Source organism: Hylobates moloch, unplaced genomic scaffold (genome assembly GCF_009828535.3).
Source record: "Hylobates moloch isolate HMO894 unplaced genomic scaffold, HMol_V3 SCAFFOLD_10, whole genome shotgun sequence".
NCBI classification, from domain to species: domain Eukaryota; kingdom Metazoa; phylum Chordata; class Mammalia; order Primates; family Hylobatidae; genus Hylobates; species Hylobates moloch.
The window spans coordinates 17,630,006-17,649,035 of NW_026652285.1; the positions used below are offsets into that span (position 1 = coordinate 17,630,006).

At 50.5% G+C, this 19,030-nt stretch overlaps 2 protein-coding genes across 7 annotated transcripts in view; one reads left to right on the forward strand and one right to left on the reverse strand.

Annotated features, from left to right (window-relative positions):
* Positions 1–6,394: 6,394 nt before the first annotated feature.
* On the forward strand, positions 6,395–18,555 carry SLC46A1 (solute carrier family 46 member 1). 3 transcript variants are annotated; one of them, XM_032163224.2, is made up of 6 exons: positions 6,395–6,539; positions 6,999–7,109; positions 7,527–8,379; positions 10,677–10,760; positions 12,231–12,387; positions 13,283–17,920. In XM_032163224.2, the coding sequence occupies exons 2-6, from the start codon at positions 7,104–7,106 to the stop codon at positions 13,338–13,340; spliced, it is 1,158 nt and encodes a 385-aa protein (XP_032019115.1). In that variant the 5' UTR covers positions 6,395–6,539; positions 6,999–7,103; the 3' UTR covers positions 13,341–17,920. The 3 variants fall into 3 exon arrangements, with proteins under 3 accessions (XP_032019115.1, XP_032019113.1, XP_032019116.1); XM_032163222.2 differs by lacking the exon at positions 6,395–6,539 and having other exon boundaries at positions 6,652–7,109; positions 13,283–18,555; XM_032163225.2 differs by lacking the exons at positions 6,395–6,539; positions 12,231–12,387; positions 13,283–17,920 and adding an exon at positions 9,563–9,634 and having other exon boundaries at positions 6,652–7,109; positions 10,677–10,763.
* SARM1 (sterile alpha and TIR motif containing 1) overlaps positions 6,408–19,030 on the reverse strand; it is a 36,652-nt gene continuing 24,029 nt past the window's right edge. Inside the window, exons 8-9 of one of the 4 annotated variants that reach the window (XM_032163218.2) lie at positions 16,956–17,077; positions 6,408–6,480 (exon numbers count right to left, since the gene is read on the reverse strand). In XM_032163218.2, the coding sequence (XP_032019109.1) occupies positions 6,408–6,480; positions 16,956–17,077 (195 nt within the window). Of the gene's footprint in view, positions 6,481–14,824; positions 16,827–16,955; positions 17,078–19,030 lie in introns of those variants that run through there. The other 3 variants (XM_032163217.2, XM_032163216.2, XM_032163219.2) reach the window with 3 other exon arrangements.

Consider the following 19,030-nt stretch of genomic DNA (forward strand, 5'->3'; position numbering starts at 1 on the left):
CTTTCTCTTGATGACACACACACACCTTCTCTCTGAAATTATTCATCCTACTGCATGCTTTTGTTATTGTTATTTGAGATTTGTTGTGCTGCTTCCCACCAGCCTGAGGACTCATAGAAGGAAGGAATTATGTAAATTCTTGTCTGTAACCTCAGCACCTAGCAGTGGGCCTGGCAGGCGGTAGATGCTAAATGAATAGATGGATAGATGCGAAGGCTCTATCAAAAGGAAAGTGTTTAACATGAAACCAAGGGCAGGAGGCCAAAGACAGAAAGTGTTTTGTGAAATCTCCCCCATGCGGTAATGACATCTTTATGCACTTAATGCACCTCTATCCCTGCACTTCTGTGAATTCTGGGTAGCATTCCTCTGTAAGGCCCAACTTTTCCTCTCAGTTGGGACAGCCTCACTTCTTTCTGGTGAAATCCCTCCTACCTTCAAGCTCAGTTCAACAGCAATCATCATCTCTGGTACCTGGACACAGCCACATAAAGCTCACGGCCATACATATTTTCTCATTTGACCCACACATCCACCGCATAGGTAGATATTATTACTTCATTTTTCACAGACAAGGAAACAGAGGCCCAGAAATTATTTCATTGATGAGAAAATTGAGGCCAGAAAGGGACTTGGTCAAAGTCTCACAGTGATGGGGACATAGTTGCAGCTTCTACTCAGTGCTGTGAACACCCTTAGTTGTGACAAGGATGCTGCGTTGACTTTTAGGGTTGCTATATGAGAAGCAACATCTCAAAAAGGAAAACAGCTTTTCTCTCATGCTGTCTCCTTTCTTCCTCTCAGTGTCTAAAATCATGAAGAGCTCTTCGGAAGCTGTAAGTGGCCTCTTGCAAAAAGGAGGCATAGGTTTTGGGTGGAGGCTGTGATAAGACTGCCGTTTGGATGAAGAATCCATGTTGCAGTCTTCTCTCTCACAGTGGTTGTATAGACAGCCTCTCGTAGGCATTATCCAACTGGGAGCAAAGAAACCCTTATGACTTCCAGGCACTTCCCCAAAGCCTCTCAGAATTTACTGAGCACATATCCTGGGGTTGGACAACACAGTTTTTAGTGCCAGTACTTACCATTCCCAAGCCCACGGCAGACATCAAGGATGAATCGCAGGACTCCTTCCTACCAAGCTGAAAAAACAGCCCATCTCAATGTAGCAATCCAGACAGATGCAATCAATTGACTGGAGTTGATGCACGTCATCAAAGTTACTTAACATTTTATCTTATTGCATGTCAAGCCCAGGGATAGGGAATACAGAGGTGAAAAAAAAATTTCTCTGCCCTCAAGTCTGGAGGCAGGATATGGGTAGGGGTTAAGAGGAGACAAACCTGGGAACACGTATTTATAACCAGGTTAAGTTTAAAACCAGGGTTAAATATATGAACCCAGTATTGTGGAAGTACATATTAGCCAACGACTAATTCTGCCTAGAAGTGGGACACAGAGGTGGGTTTTGAAGGATGAAAAGGAGCTGAATAGGCCAAGCAAAGTAGGAAGGGTACTACTGGCAGAGATTAACATGCTAAGGCTTAGAATAACAGAAAGCACTAGAACAGGTAGCAGTAAGGAAAAGAAAACTTGTACCCAGAGTGAGAAGAACCATTTCCCTTCATCCCTTTAAGCTGTAGTTACATCATCTGTAAAAATAATAATACCTGGCCGGGCGCGGTAGCTCACACCTGTAATCCCAGCACTTGGGAGGCCGAGGTGGACCGATCACTTGAGGTCAGCGGTTCGACACCAGCTTGACCAACATGGTGAAACCCTGTCTCTACTAAAAATACAAAATTAGCCAGGTGTCCCGGCACATGCCTGTAATCCCAGCTACTTGGGAAGCCGAGGCAGGAGAATCACTTGAACCTGGGAGGCAGAGATTGCAGTGAGCCGAGATCACGCCATTGCACTCCAGACTGGGCAACAAGAGTGAAACTCCACCTCAAAGAAAAAAAAATTGTAATACCTATCTCATAAGGTTGTAGTCAGGATTCGGTAAGATAATGTATGTAATGCCCTCAGTATGGTGCTGCCTGCTTCAATAGAAGTCAGCTCATAGTGATATCTCTGGAACATCAAGGAGCATGAAGCTGATATTTGGCAATTGAGCCAGAATACATTTGAAGGAAAGGAGTATCATCAGATTTTTAAAATTTTTATGTTTTCCATGATTAAAACATATGTTTATATCTGTTTATATCAGAAGGGTTGAAAACATTTTAAACATAAGAAAAGAAAATCTTACCTAACCCTACTACCACGCAGAGAGGACTTCTGTTGATATATTGGTGCCATGGTTTGCAGCCTTTACTCAGTGCAATTCTTTTCTATGCCTATGACCATACCACATAAATAAGCTCTCTGTTTTTTCCATGTACAAATTATTACGTAAGCAGTTTTCCATATTATTATAATCTCTTTGAACTTATCAATTTTTTTTTTTTTTGAGACGGAGTCTAGCTCTGTCGCCCAGGCTGGAGTGCAGTGGCGCAATCTCGGCTCACCGCAAGCTCTGCCTCCCGGGTTCACGCCATTCTCCTGCCTCAGCCTCCCACGTAGCTGGGACTACAGGCGCCTGCCACCTCGCTCGGCTAATTTTTTGTATTTTTAGTAGAGACGGGGTTTCACCGTGTTAGCCAGGATGGTCTCGATCTCCTGACCTCGTGATCCGCCCGCCTCGGCCTCCCAAAGTGCTGGGATTACAGGCGTGAGCCACCGCGCCCGGCCGTGAACTTATCATTTTAATGACTCATATTCATGGCGTGGATAGACTATAATTTATTCAGCCATTTCGCTACTGTTGGACACGTAGGTTGTTTATCTTTTTTCTTTTTTTTTTTACTCTTGTCAATATAACGTTATGGAGGATATCTTAGCACATAAGGCTTTTTTTACTGTACTTGAGAGTATTTCCTTTAGATAGAGACCTACCTGTAGAATTAGAGGCTTCAAGGGTCTTGATTAAAGGCTACCAAATTTTTTCCTGAAAGGGTGTCTTTACACTCCTTCAGCAGTGTTTGTTTCACTGTAGCCTTACCAGCTTTGAGCATTCTCATTTTAAACAAAATCATTGCTAATGTGTTGGCTGCAAAGAACAAGATCAAAGGCACAGTGTTTTTCTCACTATTCGGAAGCTGGAGAAGAGTTCATTTGTGTGTCTCACATGCATGTTCTGTGTTACAACCTCTCAGTGCTTGGTTTTTACCTGTTTACTGAGGGAGGGATCTTCAGGTTATTATCACATATAGTTAAAATAGTAACCCTTAGGCCGGGCGCGGTGGCTCACGCTTGTAATCCCAGCACTTTGGGAGGCCGAGGCGGGCGGATCACGAGGTCAGGAGATCGAGACCACGGTGAAACCCCATCTCTACAAAAAATACAAAAAAATTAGCCGGGCGTGGTGGCGGGCGCCTGTAGTCCCAGCTACTCGGAGAGGCTGAGGCAGGAGAATGGCGTGAACCCGGGAGGCAGAGCTTGCAGTGAGCCGAGATTGCGTCACTGCACTCTAGCCTGGGCGACAGAGCGAGACTCCGTCTCAAAAAAAAAAAAAAAAAAAAGTAACCCTTTGTTGTATTTTATTTTATTTTATTTTAATTTTTGAGACAGAGCTTCACTCTTGTTGCTCAGGCTGGAGTGCAATGGTATGATCTCGGCTCACCGCAACCTCTGCCTCCCGGGTTCAAGCAATTCTCCTGCCTTAGCCTCCTGAGTAGCTAGGATTACAGGCATGCGCCACCAAAATTAGCCCCCGGCTAATTTTGTATTTTTAGTAGAGATGGGGTTTCTCCATGTTGAGGCTGGTCTCAAACGCCTGACCTCAGGTGATCCACCCGCCTCGGCCTCCCAAAGTGCTGGGATTACAGGCATGAGCCACTGCACTCGGCCATATTTTAAAAGAAAGATTTTGTCCTACTTTGTTTGTCATTTGCCTTTGAATTAAGGCTTTATGTTCTGATGGAAATAAGTCTACAGATCTTTTCCTTTGCAGTAGCTTCTTCTTTCCTGTAGAAATTTGACAGGCAGGACTTTTTGGCTGTCTCTGGGTAAGTCACCTTTCCCTCTGGACCTCAGTTTCCCTGTCTTTTAAATGGTTGGATGCGTGGAGATGTGATTTCTCAGCTTCCTTCTAGGTGGAGATTCTTGGGCTCCGGACTCCACAGTGCAGCTCAACATTGGCAACCCTCTCCACATGCTCTGGGGCTCCAGCTGCGGAATCTCCTCTCCTTGAGACTGAGAAGAGTTCATTCAATGATCGTCTTTTGAGCATCTACCACATGCCAGGCACTATTCTAGGTGCTGGGGATATGGTAGTGATGAAAACAAAGTCCCTGCCATCATGACCTCTAGTAAAGGGAGATGGACAACAAAGAAACCAGAAAGTTATAATTCAGATGGTGATAAACACTACGGAAAAAAATGAAACAGGGAAAAGGATTAGGGAGTGCCAGGAGGCAAGGAAGGAGGGAAGTTGCTTATATAGGAGGGTCAGGTAACCTTTTAGTAGAGACTTAAAGGAAGTGAGGGAGCCGGCCAGGCGGATATCCAGGAGAAGAGCATTCTAGGTAGAAGTTATGGCAAGTGTAAAGGCCGTAAAGCGGGAGGCCAGCATGGCTTGAGCACAGGGAGTGAGGGGGACAGAGCAGGGGAGAGGGACAGAGAAGAGGTAGGTGGCCTTAGGGCCCTCATGAGGACTTGGCTCTCATTGAGCAAAATGGAAAGCACAGGATGGTTTTGAGCAGGCCAGTGACCAGACTGCAGCTGTTTTCAAGGAGTTAGAAAAGACCTCTACCCTAGTGGGTACTGCAGACTCTGGCGCTGGGATGAGCCACACCCTGCCCCATTCCTGATGAGGGACCTTGGCCTCTCCTAGCCTTAGTTCTTTATCTAAGAAATAATTCCAAGGATTTAGCCAAGCACCCCTCCCTCGGTGCAGCTGACCTAACTGGGCCAAGCTTTTGTGTAAGAGGTAGGGAGGGGTTGGAAGGGGAGGGAGGAGAGTGGAGCCAGTCCAGAGGCTTGAATGTTTAATGTGGAATTTCCTCTCTCTAGGGGATCACAGGTGGGGGCAGCTTGCAGGGGGAGGTTATTCAGTTCACTAGTATCTAGCCAGCACCTACCCATCCTGAGTCTCAGACTCCTGGCTCAGGGGAGGTGGGGTAGCTAACAAGCTCCAACAAGCCCAGGCACAGTCACAGTGGCCAGAAATGGAGCCATCCATCCTCCCAAGAATCAGGCCTGTCAGGACCTGCCTCCAGAAACCCACTCAGCTGCTCTGTTCTCAGGGAAGGTGGCCTTTCCTGATTCTGCTCCCCCCACCTCCAGCCCTGCATTAGCACCCTTGGAGTTCGAAACTATTTTTCACGGTTGGAATTTTATATCAGTTAGTAGGATTCTTTGATTATTTTTCCTCTCCCACCATTCTGGAAACTAACGGGCCTGGTGAGGGCTTTGGCTATTTCCTTTACTGTTGTGGTCCCGGAGTCCCCCAGCACAGTGCCTGGCACGTAAGGGGCACTCAGTAAATGAGTTGAATGAATGAAAGATAGCGGAGTAAGACAGGTAATGCTGTTCCTTTTTACAGGCAATAAAACAGAGGCCCAGACAGGGTCTGACCGCCTCAGCAGCAGAGCAGGTGACTGCCTTCTGGCCTAATTCCTATAATGGGAGCCACCCAGGAGCATAGGTTCACACCCAAGGGCCTCCCAGGCCCTTCCCCATCTTCTCCTCTAAGGGAACTGCAGAGCCAGGCCCTGCCTGACCCCAGAAACAAGACTAGTTTCCCAGGAAAAGATCCTAGGGCAGGAATGGAGCAAGTGACAGCTTGTTTTTTATTTTATTTTTATTTTATATTTTTTGAGACAGGGTCTTGCTGTGTCACCCAGGCTGGAGTACAGTGGTGCGATCTCAGCTCACTGCTACCTCTGCCTCCCGGGCTCAATTGATCCTCCCATCTCAGCTTCCCGAGTACCTGGGACTACAGGTATCTGCTACTACGCCTGGCTAATTTTTGTGTATTTTTTGTAGAGACAGGGTTTTACCATGTTGCCCAGGTTGGTCTCAAACTCCTGGGCTCAAGCGATCCATGCGCCTCAGCCTCCCCAAGTGCTGGGATTACAGGTGTAAGCCACCACTCCCAGACGTGACAGCCTGTTAATAACAATAATAGCACTTTGAATATACCAGACACTGTTTTTCCACAACTTTTTGAGACATGTTTTGTTAGCAACTCCATTTTACAGACGAAAAAACAGAGGCTCAGGGCGGTAAGTGGCATGCCGAAGGTAGTGGCAGAGCCTAGGTGTTCCAACCCAGGCAGCTGGGCTCAGCCCACTCCGATCCTCTCCAGCTGCCTCTCCGTTACAGTGCAGAACATCAGCAGCATCAGGAGTCATGTGCTCTTACAGCTCTGCCTTGAGTACCCGCTGACCTCGTTTCCTCAACGGTAGATAGCGATGGTTAATATCGGCTAGCCTGTAAAGTTAGCGGGAGACCAACGCACAAAAAGGGTTTAATACCGCGCCCAGCACATAGTAAGTGGTCAATACATGTTAATTGTTGATATTCTTGCTATTTGTGGTGTGTCTGGGCCTGGAAGGAGGGCTGCAGGGCGGTGTCTATGCACACTTTACGAGTGAAGTCATCCCGCGGGCTGGGGGTGCAGGGCCTCTCGCCGGCCCACGCCCAGCCAGGTGCACCCGCGGCGAGAGTCCGGTGGCCTCAGGTCACAGGCCCCTCCCCGCCGGACATTTAAAGAGGGACACCGGGCGCAGGCGCAGACAGCGCCAGCCCCGCGCCACGCGTTGCTGGTCCCAGGCAGCGAGTCGCGCGCGCGCCCCGCCGCCCGCCTGGCGACAGCCCCGCCGCGCACACACATGGAGGGGAGCGCGAGCCCCCCGGAAAAGCCCCGCGCCCGCCCTGCGGCTGCAGTGCTGTGCCGGGGCCCGGTAGAGCCGCTGGTCTTCCTAGCCAACTTTGCCTTGGTCCTGCAGGGCCCGCTCACCACGCAGTATCTGTGGCACCGCTTCAGCGCCGACCTCGGCTACAATGGCACCCGCCAAAGGGGGGGCTGCAGCAACCGCAGCGCGGACCCCACCATGCAGGTAGCGGGGCGGCAAGGAGCCTGGCAAGGCGAGGGCCCTGGGCTGGAGCTTGGGGGCAGCGGAGGGGCGGGGCCTGCATAACGGTAGTGGCGGGTAACTAGAGGGAGGGCGCATTTTGGATGGTGGGCGGGACCAGAGCAAAGGTGCCTGACCGAGAACCTCAGCGTGTGGGATGCGAAAAGTTGAGCTAAAGTCTGGCCTTGCAGGTTAACAAAAGGGGGGGAAAGAAAAGGGAATGGGGCCTTGGTCCATGTCCTTCCCCCTCTCCACTGGCAGATTTTGAAAGTTGTGCTAAGATTCTCTGAGGTTTAGGGCTCCAAAGCGAGTCCTCATCCCTGTAGCTCCCGGGATGGCGAGGATTTGGGGATTGGGCAACCCAGAGTGAGGAACCGCACCCTGGTCATTGTGCCCCTACAGGAAGTGGAGACCCTTACCTCCCACTGGACCCTCTACATGAACGTGGGCGGCTTCCTGGTGGGGCTCTTCTCGTCCACCCTGCTGGGAGCTTGGAGCGACAGTGTGGGCCGCCGCCCGCTGCTAGTGCTGGCCTCGCTGGGCCTGCTGCTCCAGGCCCTAGTGTCCGTTTTTGTGGTGCAGCTGCAGCTCCACGTCGGCTACTTCGTGCTGGGTCGCATCCTTTGTGCCCTCCTCGGCGACTTCGGTGGCCTTCTGGCTGCTAGCTTTGCGTCCGTGGCAGATGTCAGCTCCAGCCGCAGCCGCACCTTCCGGATGGCCCTGCTGGAAGCCAGCATCGGGGTGGCTGGGATGCTGGCAAGCCTCCTCGGGGGCCACTGGCTCCGGGCCCAGGGTTATGCCAACCCCTTCTGGCTGGCCTTGGCCTTGCTGATAGCCATGACTCTCTATGCAGCTTTCTGCTTTGGTGAGACCTTAAAGGAGCCAAAGTCCACCCGGCTCTTCACGTTCCGTCACCACCGATCCATTGTCCAGCTCTATGTGGCTCCGGCCCCAGAGAAGTCCAGGAAACATTTAGCCCTCTACTCACTGGCCATCTTCGTGGTGATCACTGTGCACTTTGGGGCCCAGGACATCTTAACTCTGTATGAACTAAGCACACCCCTCTGCTGGGACTCCAAACTAATAGGCTATGGTTCTGCAGCTCAGCATCTCCCCTACCTCACCAGCCTGCTGGCCCTGAAGCTCCTGCAGTACTGCCTGGCCGACGCCTGGGTGGCTGAGATCGGCCTGGCCTTCAACATCCTGGGGATGGTGGTCTTTGCCTTTGCCACCATCACGCCTCTCATGTTCACAGGTAAAGTGTGTGGGCTCAGGGACAGCTTGTCCCAGAGGCACGGGGTAAGAACTGGGGGCCAGCCACTCACTGCCCCCAGATGTGGTTCATTCCTGTGTCTTTGGAAACATAGTTATGCCCCCAGCCTGCACTGGAGGACAGGCGACTAAGAAATCCCTCAAAAATGCCATCTTTGATACATGGAAAATACGGACCTTCGGTAGCTAAAGTAATTAACCCACTGTTATCAGCCATTAATATTGTTAGTAATATAGAGCAAAAGACAAAAGTGTGGCTCATACACTAATTGCTTTACCCCTTGGCCTCCCACAGCCTATTCATATGTTCTTAAACAAAGTCCATGCCATTAATGCCTTGGTACTCACTTCTCTGATAAGAATCACAGGATCCACCTCAAACACCCTTAGTCAGCTTCTTTGGGTTTTTTAAAAACCAGTCTTCTCGGACCACAGATATAAAATTCCTGCTTCAGTTCCTCTTCTCCTCTTCCTCCTTCTCCTTTCCCTCCTCACTTCCTCCCCTTCTTTTTTTGGTGGGAGAGGGTCAACAGGCCAGTAAATGAGGAAGTTAACTTTTTAAAATTTTTATTTGATTGACGTATTTAGAGACAGGGTCTCGCTTTGTCACCCAGGCTAGAATGCAGTGGCACGATCATGGCTCACTGCGGCCTCATCCCCCGGGCCCAAGTGATCCTCCCACCTTGGCCTCTCTAGTAGCTGGGACCACTGGTGCACATTACCACACCTTGCTAATTTTTGTATTTTTTATAGAGATGGGGTCCTCACCATTTTGCCCAGTCCTGGTCTCTAACTCCTGAGCTCAAGGATCCACCTGCCTCAGCCTCCCAAAGTGTTGGGATTACAGGCATGAGCCACTGTGCCCGGCTTTAGTTAACTTTTTTTAAAGGGACAGATTTATTTTGATAGAGCCCTAAAATGTGCTGTGTATAGTCAACAATACAATAATCACAGATTTCTTAACTCAACTGCTTGTCTGACAATTAAGCAGAAGAGAGCCTTTCCCTCCTGCTGATGGCCGTGGGGGATGCAGAGATGATAAAGATGCTGTCATTGCTCTGGGTCGGGGGGAGGTCTCAACAGAGTGGGATTTGAGGGGTCTGACACTGCTAGGGGCCCTGGATGCCTCATCATATACCTTCTTTGGAGGATCCACTGTCCTGTAGGAGTTTGCAGTTTTGCTGAGGAGTCGACAATCGAACAGGGAGAGAAATGGTTATGAAGAAAACAGGAAGCCTGTAAGTAACTGAATGCAAAGGAAAAAGGAACTCACATTTGCTGTGTCCCTATGCCATGTTCTTCATAGATGTTACCTTTTTACCTCATGTATTGGTTCCCTGAGATTGCTGTAATGAAATACCACAAACTTGGGGGCTTAACACAACAGAAACATATTCTCTCACAGTTCTGCAGGCCAGAAGTCCAAAGTCAGTACCACTGGGCTGAATGGAAAGAGTCAGCAGGCAGTGCTCCCTTGCAAGGCGCCAGGAGAGAACGTGTTTCTCATTTCTTCCAGCTTCTGGGGCTGCTGGCATTCCTTGGCTTGGGCGGCCATCACCGGTCTCTGCCTCTGTGCTCACATTGCCTCTCCTCCTCTTTGTGCCTTCTCCATTCTGTCGGTGCCAAATCTCTGTCTGCTTTCCTCTTATAAAGATATGTGTGATGGCATTTAGGGCCCAACCTGCTAATCCAGGATAACCCCGCTCTCTCAGGAGGCTTAACTTCACACCTGCATAGACCCATTTTCCAAATAAGGTAGTATTTACAGGTTCCAGGGCTATGAATCTGATGCCATTGGGCACCATTATTCAGCCTCCTATGCCTCAGAACCATCCTGTGATGAAGGCCTTATTATCTTCCTCATACAGGGAGTCAGGCTCAGAGAGGTTAAGTACCCCAGGCCACACAGATAATATGTAATGGCATCAGGTTTTGAACTCAGGGCTGACTCCAAAGCCCATGCTTGTTTTCTGTGCCCTGCCATATCCCTACTAAGTGCCAAGTGGGTGGGTGATGCCTGCTATGACCACAAGAGGTTCAGACAAGAAAGCAATCAATGGGAATTAGCATTCATTCACGAGAGCTAGCAGGTGGCCAAGCCCAGACAAGGGCAGTCTCCATTCCTCCTTGACTACTGTCTCCCTCTCCTCACCGTCAAGGAAGTTCTTCCTGGGTCTAACCTAAGCCCCACATGGGATACGGATAGGAGCTCTGCTGCCTTTCCCTTGGACGCCCCTCTCCCCCGCCCCATTTTCCTGATGAGTGTTTATTTCTCCACAGGATATGGGTTGCTCTTCCTGTCGTTAGTCATCACACCTGTCATCCGGGCTAAACTCTCCAAGCTGGTGAGAGAGACAGAGCAGGGTGAGTGTCAGGACCCACCTGTGTCTCGTTCCTCATGCCCAGTGCTGCCCGGAACGGGCTGATGGGCAGCCATGGCTGGGGGAACAGCTTGCCTTCCCCCCTCTCACCCTGGAGAAGTTAAGTGGCCAAGACAAACACACTTCTGTGAAATTGCCCACGACGGGCAGAAGATCATGCCGCCTTGGATTTTCAAACTGAAGAGTTGGGATTTGCAGTCAGCAGAGCACAATTATGTTCTTTCTGGATAACCAGGGCAGAGGATTTAACTCTCTGCAGACCTCAGCTTTTCTGTCTGTAAGATGGGTGTAATGATGCCAGAGTTCCCTGTTTCTCTGGTCAGCTTGTACAAGCCCAGAAGTGAACAACCTTGTGACATGGGTTTCATTTTCCACAGTTGACAGATGAAGAAACAGAGGCCCAGGGGGTTACACTGGCTCACCCAAGGTTACTCAGTAAATGGTGGAGCTAGGATGCAAACCCACGTCTGTGTTTAAAAGCAGCTGGTCTCAGGATCTGGGTTTTAGTCCGAGCCCTGCCACGGGCCTGTTTCTTCATCTGTGATGTGGGTGGTTTGCTCTTGATGACATCATAGGCCCCTCTAGATGTGACAGAATTTAATCTCAACTTCTGTTGGGTTGTTGCACATTTTGTAAATTGTGGGTTCTCCTGGTGTATCTATAAAGAACAGCTTCTCCAGCCTCTGGGTCTTCATGCCCCAGTCTGGAAACATTCCTCTTTCTCCATCTGTCCTGGAATGAGGATCTGATGATGACAGAGACCCTGGTACCACACAGAGCCCACTGTGGGTTCTGGTGTCCCCAGAATCCATGTGTCTTCATTCATTCACCTAAACTTTTTTTCCCAGCACTTTCTCTGTGCCCAGAGATGTCAAGAGAAACACGAGAAAAGAACAGCCCTTACTAACTAGCTACTTCCAGGGGGCCAGGCCCAGTGATGGGTGATTTCCATGTGAACTTAGTGTTGCTCACAATCTAGGAAATAGGTATTATCCTTATTTAGCAGAAGGAGGAACAGGAACCCAAAGAATAAGACGCTATTCAGTGGTGACACAGCTATGAATATTGGAACTGATCAGACCAGCAGTTAATCCCAAACAGGAGATGATTCCAAAGAGGATAAACCAGAAAAAAGCCATTTCCATCAAGCTTTCATCAGACAATATCACATGTACTCTTTTTTTCTTTTATGTGCTGGGTTCTGTCAGATCACATGTACTTTTAATGTGGATTTAATAGCAGCCATTTGTTAGTAGCCCCTCTGTGGCAGCTACTGTCCACATACGACCTTATTGAATCCTTGTCACAGTACATGATGTAGCAAGATTTACTGGTGAGGAAGGGGAGACAGAGGTTAAGTGACTACTCCCGGTCACACAGCTGTGAGGTGGTGGTGCCAGAACTGGAACATGGCCCTTTCGGACTCCAGAGTATGGTTTTTATTTCTTCACAGGTGCTCTCTTTTCTGCTGTGGCCTGTGTGAACAACCTGGCCATGCTGACGGCCTCCGGCATCTTCAACTCACTCTACCCAGCCACTCTGAACTTTATGAAGGGGTTCCCCTTCCTCCTGGGAGCTGGCCTCCTGCTCATCCCGGCTGTTCTGATTGGGTAATGCAGGGCCCTGAACCCATGCTCATCATGGAGCCCTTTCTCTTAAAAGTTTCCTCTTCTCCTCCCAACCAGAAATGGCAGCTTCATTCCTGGAATCCTTACCCTCTGGGTGTCTTGTCCCAGGTTGCCCCTCTCCTTGCAGATGGCTGCCTAATCCTCCAGGAGCCATTTTCCAAGGGCAAGGTGGCGAGCTAGGTGGAGGAAGCATCAGGCTAACATTGCTGCTTGGCAAGGCTGTGTTCTCTCTCCCAGTTCCCCTATTTCCCTCCATTCCCATTTTATAGATGGAACTATGGCAGCAGAACTGTGTTAAAGGGAAGGCCAGGGAGCTTTGTCAGCTAGTTGTGGCTGGGCCACAGGCTGCTTGACCCGCTGACTTTTTCCTATATGATATTAAGAATTATATTTCATGGCCGGGTGTGGAGGCTCCTGCCTGTAATCCCGATCCTGTGGGAGGCTGAGGCAGGAGGACCACTTGAGCCCAGGAATTCAAGATCAGCCTGGGCAACACAGCAAGACCTTGTCTGTATAAAACATTTAAAAAATTAGCCAAGCATGGTGGTATGCACCGGTAGTCCCAGCTACTAAGGAGGCTGAGGCAGGAGGATCACTTGAGTCCGGGAGTTCAAGGGTACAGTGAGCTATGATTGTGTCACTGCCCTCCAGCCTGGACAACAGAGCAAGACCCTGTCTCTTAAAAAAAAAAAAAAGTTATTTTCCAGAGCCATGTCCCTGGACATTGTCCTCCAGCTCTCAGCTTCTCAGCTCGGGGAAGGAGGAGGTTCAGGAGAGCTACCTGGACCAGCCCACCCCAGTAAATCCTGTGTCACTTCTCCAGACAGGCCTTGAGGGTTCCCCATGTGAAATCCAAACTCTCTCTGGTCTCTCACAGGATGCTGGAAAAGGCTGATCCTCACCCTGAGTTCCAGCAGTTTCCCCAGAGCCCCTGATCTGCCTGGACCAGAAGACAGAGGGCAAGAGGAGCAAAGTAAACACCAAACAACCGGAGGTCTGCAGCTGGGAGCCCAGCCCACAGCAGGACCAGCAGCTCTTGTCTAAGGGCAGTGCTCTCTTTGGACGAGGTAGTCAAGACAGACCAAGGCACCACCCCATCCACAGCTGACCCAGCCTCTGACTAGGATCTAGAATCATAACCCACACAGGCCCACTGCAGGACAGGTGGCAGGGGAGCTATTTGGGACAGGAGTCAGTTCTCCCTTTCTGCCATCCATCACTTATAACCCCACAGGCCAGAGGAGAGGTCCTGAGAGAGGTGACACTTCAGGGACCAGAGGCAGCACGAGGGCTGGCATCTCTCCTTCCAGCCCAAACTGCACAGCCCCAACCAGGTTCCCGACATGTGTAGCAGTCACCAGCCACTCCTAATGTGGTACCTGGTTAGTGCCAGCCTTGGGAAGGAGGGAGGGAGGTAAGAGGGGCTTGGCGATCTCTGGAGGAAGAGTGCTGCCTTCACTGTGGTTGGGGAATCCATCCTTGGCTATGGCCTACCCACTCCCTGGGCTGAAGAGTGCCAATCATTATCACTCAGCTTCAGCAAACTGAAACAAACCTTCTGGTGCCTTGGGCTTTGCGGTCCTCTGTTTTCCTGCTCCCAGTCTGCCTGCCATACGTCAGACAACAGAAGCTGCTGGGCTGGGCAGGAGCCCTGAGCTGCCTGGTGGATTGGTACCAAGTGGGGCCAGCCAGGGCTTCTACTGACTTGCTGTGCAACCTTGAGCAAGCCTCACTAGGAACAGCTAGATGAGCAATGCCCCAGATTATTGAATTGTGGTGATGACATTTGGATGGACAAGTTAGGAAACTTAGCTGATTCTCTGAGATCCTTTCCACCTCCTCATACATTCTACAATGAGATGCCTTTCTTCATGGGCCTGGGGAAAGGATGAATGAGTGTGGCTGGACTTTTGACCTTTAATGTCCCTGAGCAGTTCTTGGCCCTTGGGGAGAGTGGGGAGAGGATCTGGCTGACAGCCCCAAATGAGGGGTAGCAGCTGCAGCCCAGCCAAGCAGAACACCCTGGCCCTACAGACCTGTGTCTGAGCAGGCTTTGGAGGAAAGGCCACTTCTGAGTCCTGTCTCAGGAGAAGCCAGGCCCAGGTGCTCGACCTAGTGATCTGAGCTGTGTTTGTCCTAGTATTGGTGGCAGTCACCTCTGAACACACTGGCCTTGGCTTAGGGGAGGCTTGTGACTTCAGCTGTTCCAGCTGGGGCTGGATGCTGGACTCTGATTCCCCCAGAAAGACAGAAGATCGGGCAGAGGTCAACCAGAAGGCCACACACGGCGGTGGACAACAGTGGAGAGTATACCAAACAGAAATAAAACGCAGGAAACCTCTCTGAATACTGCCCATGGGGACCTCAGGAGGGAGTGGGACTGATTGGAGACAAAGAGCCAGAAATCATCCCCTGGAGATACTCAGACACCGTATTGTTATTGATGCTGTCCTGTGGGCAGTGTCCAGGCTGCCCTGCTTGTCATATCCATACCCTGGCTCTGGCCCCAGTGAGCACTTGTGCTGCATGAGGAAAGGAGGATCAGGTGGGGTCAAAACCAAAGCATCGAGGCTGGCACTGGCCAAGACAGACTCTGGCAGGGAGGGGAGTGGAAGGAAGGAGCCCCAAACGTGGAGTGAGACCTTTGACTTTCTGATGGTGTGGCCAAGAACTGGGAGTCACCTGGCCAGCACAGCCAAGAGTGGGGCTGGGGGCGCAGCCAGCCTTAAGGTGTCAACACCTGGCCCTTGCGGGGAAAGAGCCTTCAGCAGCCCCCACGGCCTGGAGCCTGGGTTTACTGGAGGGTACTTTCTTGCCCTCTGAACCCAGTGGAGGAGGGGGCAACGGGATATTCCTGCTCTGTATGGCCTCTGGGTCAGCTTTTTGTTGCAAAATCCTATCCCCCGCTGCTAGATTCTTTGAAGCAAGGGAGAAGCAATAGCCCAGCCTCAGAATGATTCTCAGGAGAGCAATTCCACTGCCAGTGGACTGGGTGCCAGGAGGCGTAGGTCTGGATCTGGGGCTGCCACTAATGACAGGAAACTGGGCTTATCCTCAACCTTTCTGAGCCTCAGTGTCATTATCTGTAAAATGGGGATGAGAATACCAGGTAGAGTTGCTCTGATGACTGCACACCATGGAGCGGAGTGTTTGGGAAATGGCAAAGATTTGTGAAGGCTTCGTGCTTTAGAGATTTGCTACCCTTAACCACCAGCGTCAGCTCACCTGGGAATCTGTAACAAATGCAGAGTCCTAGGCCCCACCCCAGATCTCCTGATTTTAACAACATACCCAGGTGACTTGGATGCACGTTAAAGTTGGAGAAGCTGCCCTAGGTGAAAACCCTTTGCCTTTTCAGGACTTTGCCTCTTTCCACAGAGTTGCAGGTTCTGTCCAGGCTGCTTTTACTGCCATGGGGGCCGCCTGGTCCCTGAGCAAGCGGTGGGTAGCCCTGGATGGCTGAGGGGCTGGGGAAGCCAGCTGGGCCAGACCAGGAAGGAGCCTGAGGCACAGCACCAAGGCATGGGGTAGGGTGGGCTTTGAGGCACGGCTTCCCCATGCCCAGACCCAGGCCCAAACAGGAGGCTCCTGTGCACCAGCAAGTGCAGCAAAGCTGGCTGCAGCGACAAAGAAGTCACAGGGAGGGCTGGTTTGCCTCAACCCTCACCCTGGATGTGGCAAAAGATATCACACCGAAGGAAGCTGTAGGGGATCTGGGACCTAGTCAGGCTGGCTAAGGGCACTGAGTGATTACAGGGCAAGGCCACAGAGCGGCAGGAAGTTGTAAGTGCAGGGGCCAGGCACAGTCTGAGTGGAGAGTCATGGCGGCACTCATCCCTGGCTGGCTCCTGCGCCCAGGCCCTCGCTCAGAATACAGTGCCCAGGCCCGCCTGGGCATTGCCTTAATTCCTGCCTGAGGCCGCCTTCCTTCATCCTCCTCAAGCTGGCTGCTCTCAGAGCAGGAGAAGGGAATGCAGAACCACCCCCACCCCAACTCCAGTGTCTCCAGAACTGAGCAGGGACCCTTCCCATGATGGAGACAGACAACCCAATGGCAGGGCCTGGGGGAGTTCTAACCTCCCGCACCCAAGCCTGACTTCCCTTCCCTCTCCAGATTCTGAGGAAAGTGGGTTGGAGGTGGGCCACGAGGGTGGGGGACAGGGAGAGGGAGAGCCATTTCCTAAGAAGAGCCCAGGTTGTCTCCGCCCAGGGAGGCCGGTTTCAGGAGCTGTTCCTTCAGAAGGGATGACGGAAATGGAAGTCACAGCAGGGCTGGGGAACTGGGGACTGGTTAGGTCGGACCCATGGGTGCAGCACCCTCCAAACTGGTGTCAGAGCCTGCAGATGAGTCCCGAGAGGAGCGGCCCTGCAGGAAGCGGATGATCTTCTCAATGGTGGCCTCCTGGTATTCGTGGGACCACCTGTGGGCACAGGAGCCATGTGGGTCAGACAGCTGGGCAGAGGGAGCTGCTAGTCGGCTGTTTGCCCACACTCTGCCTGTCATGGTGATTTGTACCCTACCCCCCTGGTCCCAGGGCCCTGGGGCTCACTTGATACCGTTGAAAGTAAGCACAGCCTGCATGTCCTCAGGCAGGACCTGGGGCTCAGGCCACTCGAAGCCATCAATTATGGGCACAATGTTCTTGCCACAGCTTAAAGCAGTCACAATCTCCTGGAGAAAGAAAGGAAAGGAGGAAGATACCCCTGTACCCATCTAGGGACCCTTGTAACCAGGCAGATGCTGGGAGGGCCACTAGCCCGAGGCTGGGCCCAGGGCAGGACACCAGTCCTGATGCCCACCTTGATGTCTACCTTAACCCTTGTAGTATAATAAAAAATAAACATTTTGTCTTTGCCCAGAGTTCCTGGCACAGAGCTCCTAAAACCCTTGGAATCTCTTGAGTGATGAGTGTCTTTGTATGCTAAAGAGTTGATTCCCCATTGGGGGCCTGGGGGGTGCTATGGGGGTAGCCTAGATAGCTTCAGGAAGAGGGCTGGTCACCAGGGAGACCAGGGCATGATTAGAGGATTGGAACTTTCAGCCCCACCTCCCAGCCTCCAGAGAGGTGCTGGAGATTGAGTTCGATCACCAATGGCCAATGAGTTAATCAATCATGCCTACATAATGGAACCTCCATAAAAACCCCGAAACAAGGGGTTTTGAAGAGCCTCCACGTTGATAAAAGGGTGTAGGTGCTGGGAAGGTGGTAGAAGGCATGGCATCCACACTGCTACCCTCCATACATAGAGATCCTATGTATCTCTTCCATTTGGCTATTCTTGAGCTGTGTCCTTTATAATTGTGACATTAAATAATTCAGCTGGGCATGGTGGGTCACGCCTGTAATCCCAACACTTTGGGAGGCTGAGGCAGGATGATCACTTGAGCCCAGGATTTTGAGATTAATAATATTATTTATTATTATTATTCAAGCTTTGTTAAATCAAACCTAAAGCTCTTGGAACTTTAAATTATTCTGAGCCTTGACAGGAATTGGTCTGTGTAGCCTGAGTCATGAGGCATGCAGCTGCAACTTCCACCTGTTTTTTTTTTTTTTTTTACTTCTACCTATTTTTTTTTTTTTTTTCTGTAATTACTTAGGAAGACCAAATGACACCAGAGATAAGACTCCCTTGGATCCCCACTCAGATCACCACCCCTCCTCAGGGGGTAATAAGGTCATCTTCCTTGGAGTGTAGCAGTCTATAACCAATCAAAGCACTGTAACATATGCACTGGTCTTGTATGGGAAATGTTGTAATCCTGCTAAAATTCCTCTCTCTTTGCCTGTGGAAGTGAAACCTTAACTTCTCCAGTTTGGAATGCTCACCCCATTCCTTTGGAGTCAATGCTTCCTGGGTGGCTATTCTCAAACTTTGCACTCAAAGAAACTATACTTAGTCTTATTTTCTGAATCTCATGATTTAAGGTTGACATAATAAACAACTAATAGTAAGTAAAGTGCTTTCCTAAGTTCTGTGAGTCATTCTAGCAAATTGAACCTTGGGGTGTCATGGGAACCCCGGAATCTGTAGCCAAATCAAACGGAAATGTGGTAGCCTGGGGACCTGGGCCTCGTGACTGACATTTCAGAATTGAATTAAATTGTGGGATACCCAGTTGGTGTTGGAAAGTTGGAGAATTAGTGGTTAGTGTGGGAAAAACCCCAAACAATTTGGTGTCAGAAGAAAAACATCACACTCCTGCATACAGGTTGATCCATCATGTGCCCTGCAATTGTACTCCTTACTTATTTCTCAAATCCACCATTTTTCCCTACCTCCACCCCACTACCACCCTCTTCCAATCCCCATTATCTTTAAGCCCCCACCAGTCTTTCCTCATCCACCCTTGTCTTCTCTAATTCACTCTCCACAGTGCCCTTTCATGTAGCTAATATTTGCAAAATGCACCTCTGACAAATTAGATCCTGTCACCCCCTACTTAAAATTCTTCAAGACTTTGCATGGTCTTAGAATAAAGTCCAAACTCCTTCATGCGGCCTGTGAGGCCCTATGTGGTTGGCCACAGTCCACTTCTCAAACTCTACCCCTGCCCTGTCCTCCCAGACAAGCTTCCTTGTCCTTCCCCCTGGATAATGCCCATTCATTTTTCTGATCTGGG

Coding starts and splice junctions, on each gene's coding strand:
- SLC46A1 (XM_032163222.2), top strand. CDS start 6,882: ATGGAGGGGAGCGCGAGCCCCCCGGAAAAGCCCCGCGCCCGCCCTGCG. Junction 7,110..7,526: donor GCGCGGACCCCACCATGCAG/GTAGCGGGGCGG, acceptor GTGCCCCTACAG/GAAGTGGAGACCCTTACCTC. Junction 8,380..10,676: donor CACGCCTCTCATGTTCACAG/GTAAAGTGTGTG, acceptor ATTTCTCCACAG/GATATGGGTTGCTCTTCCTG.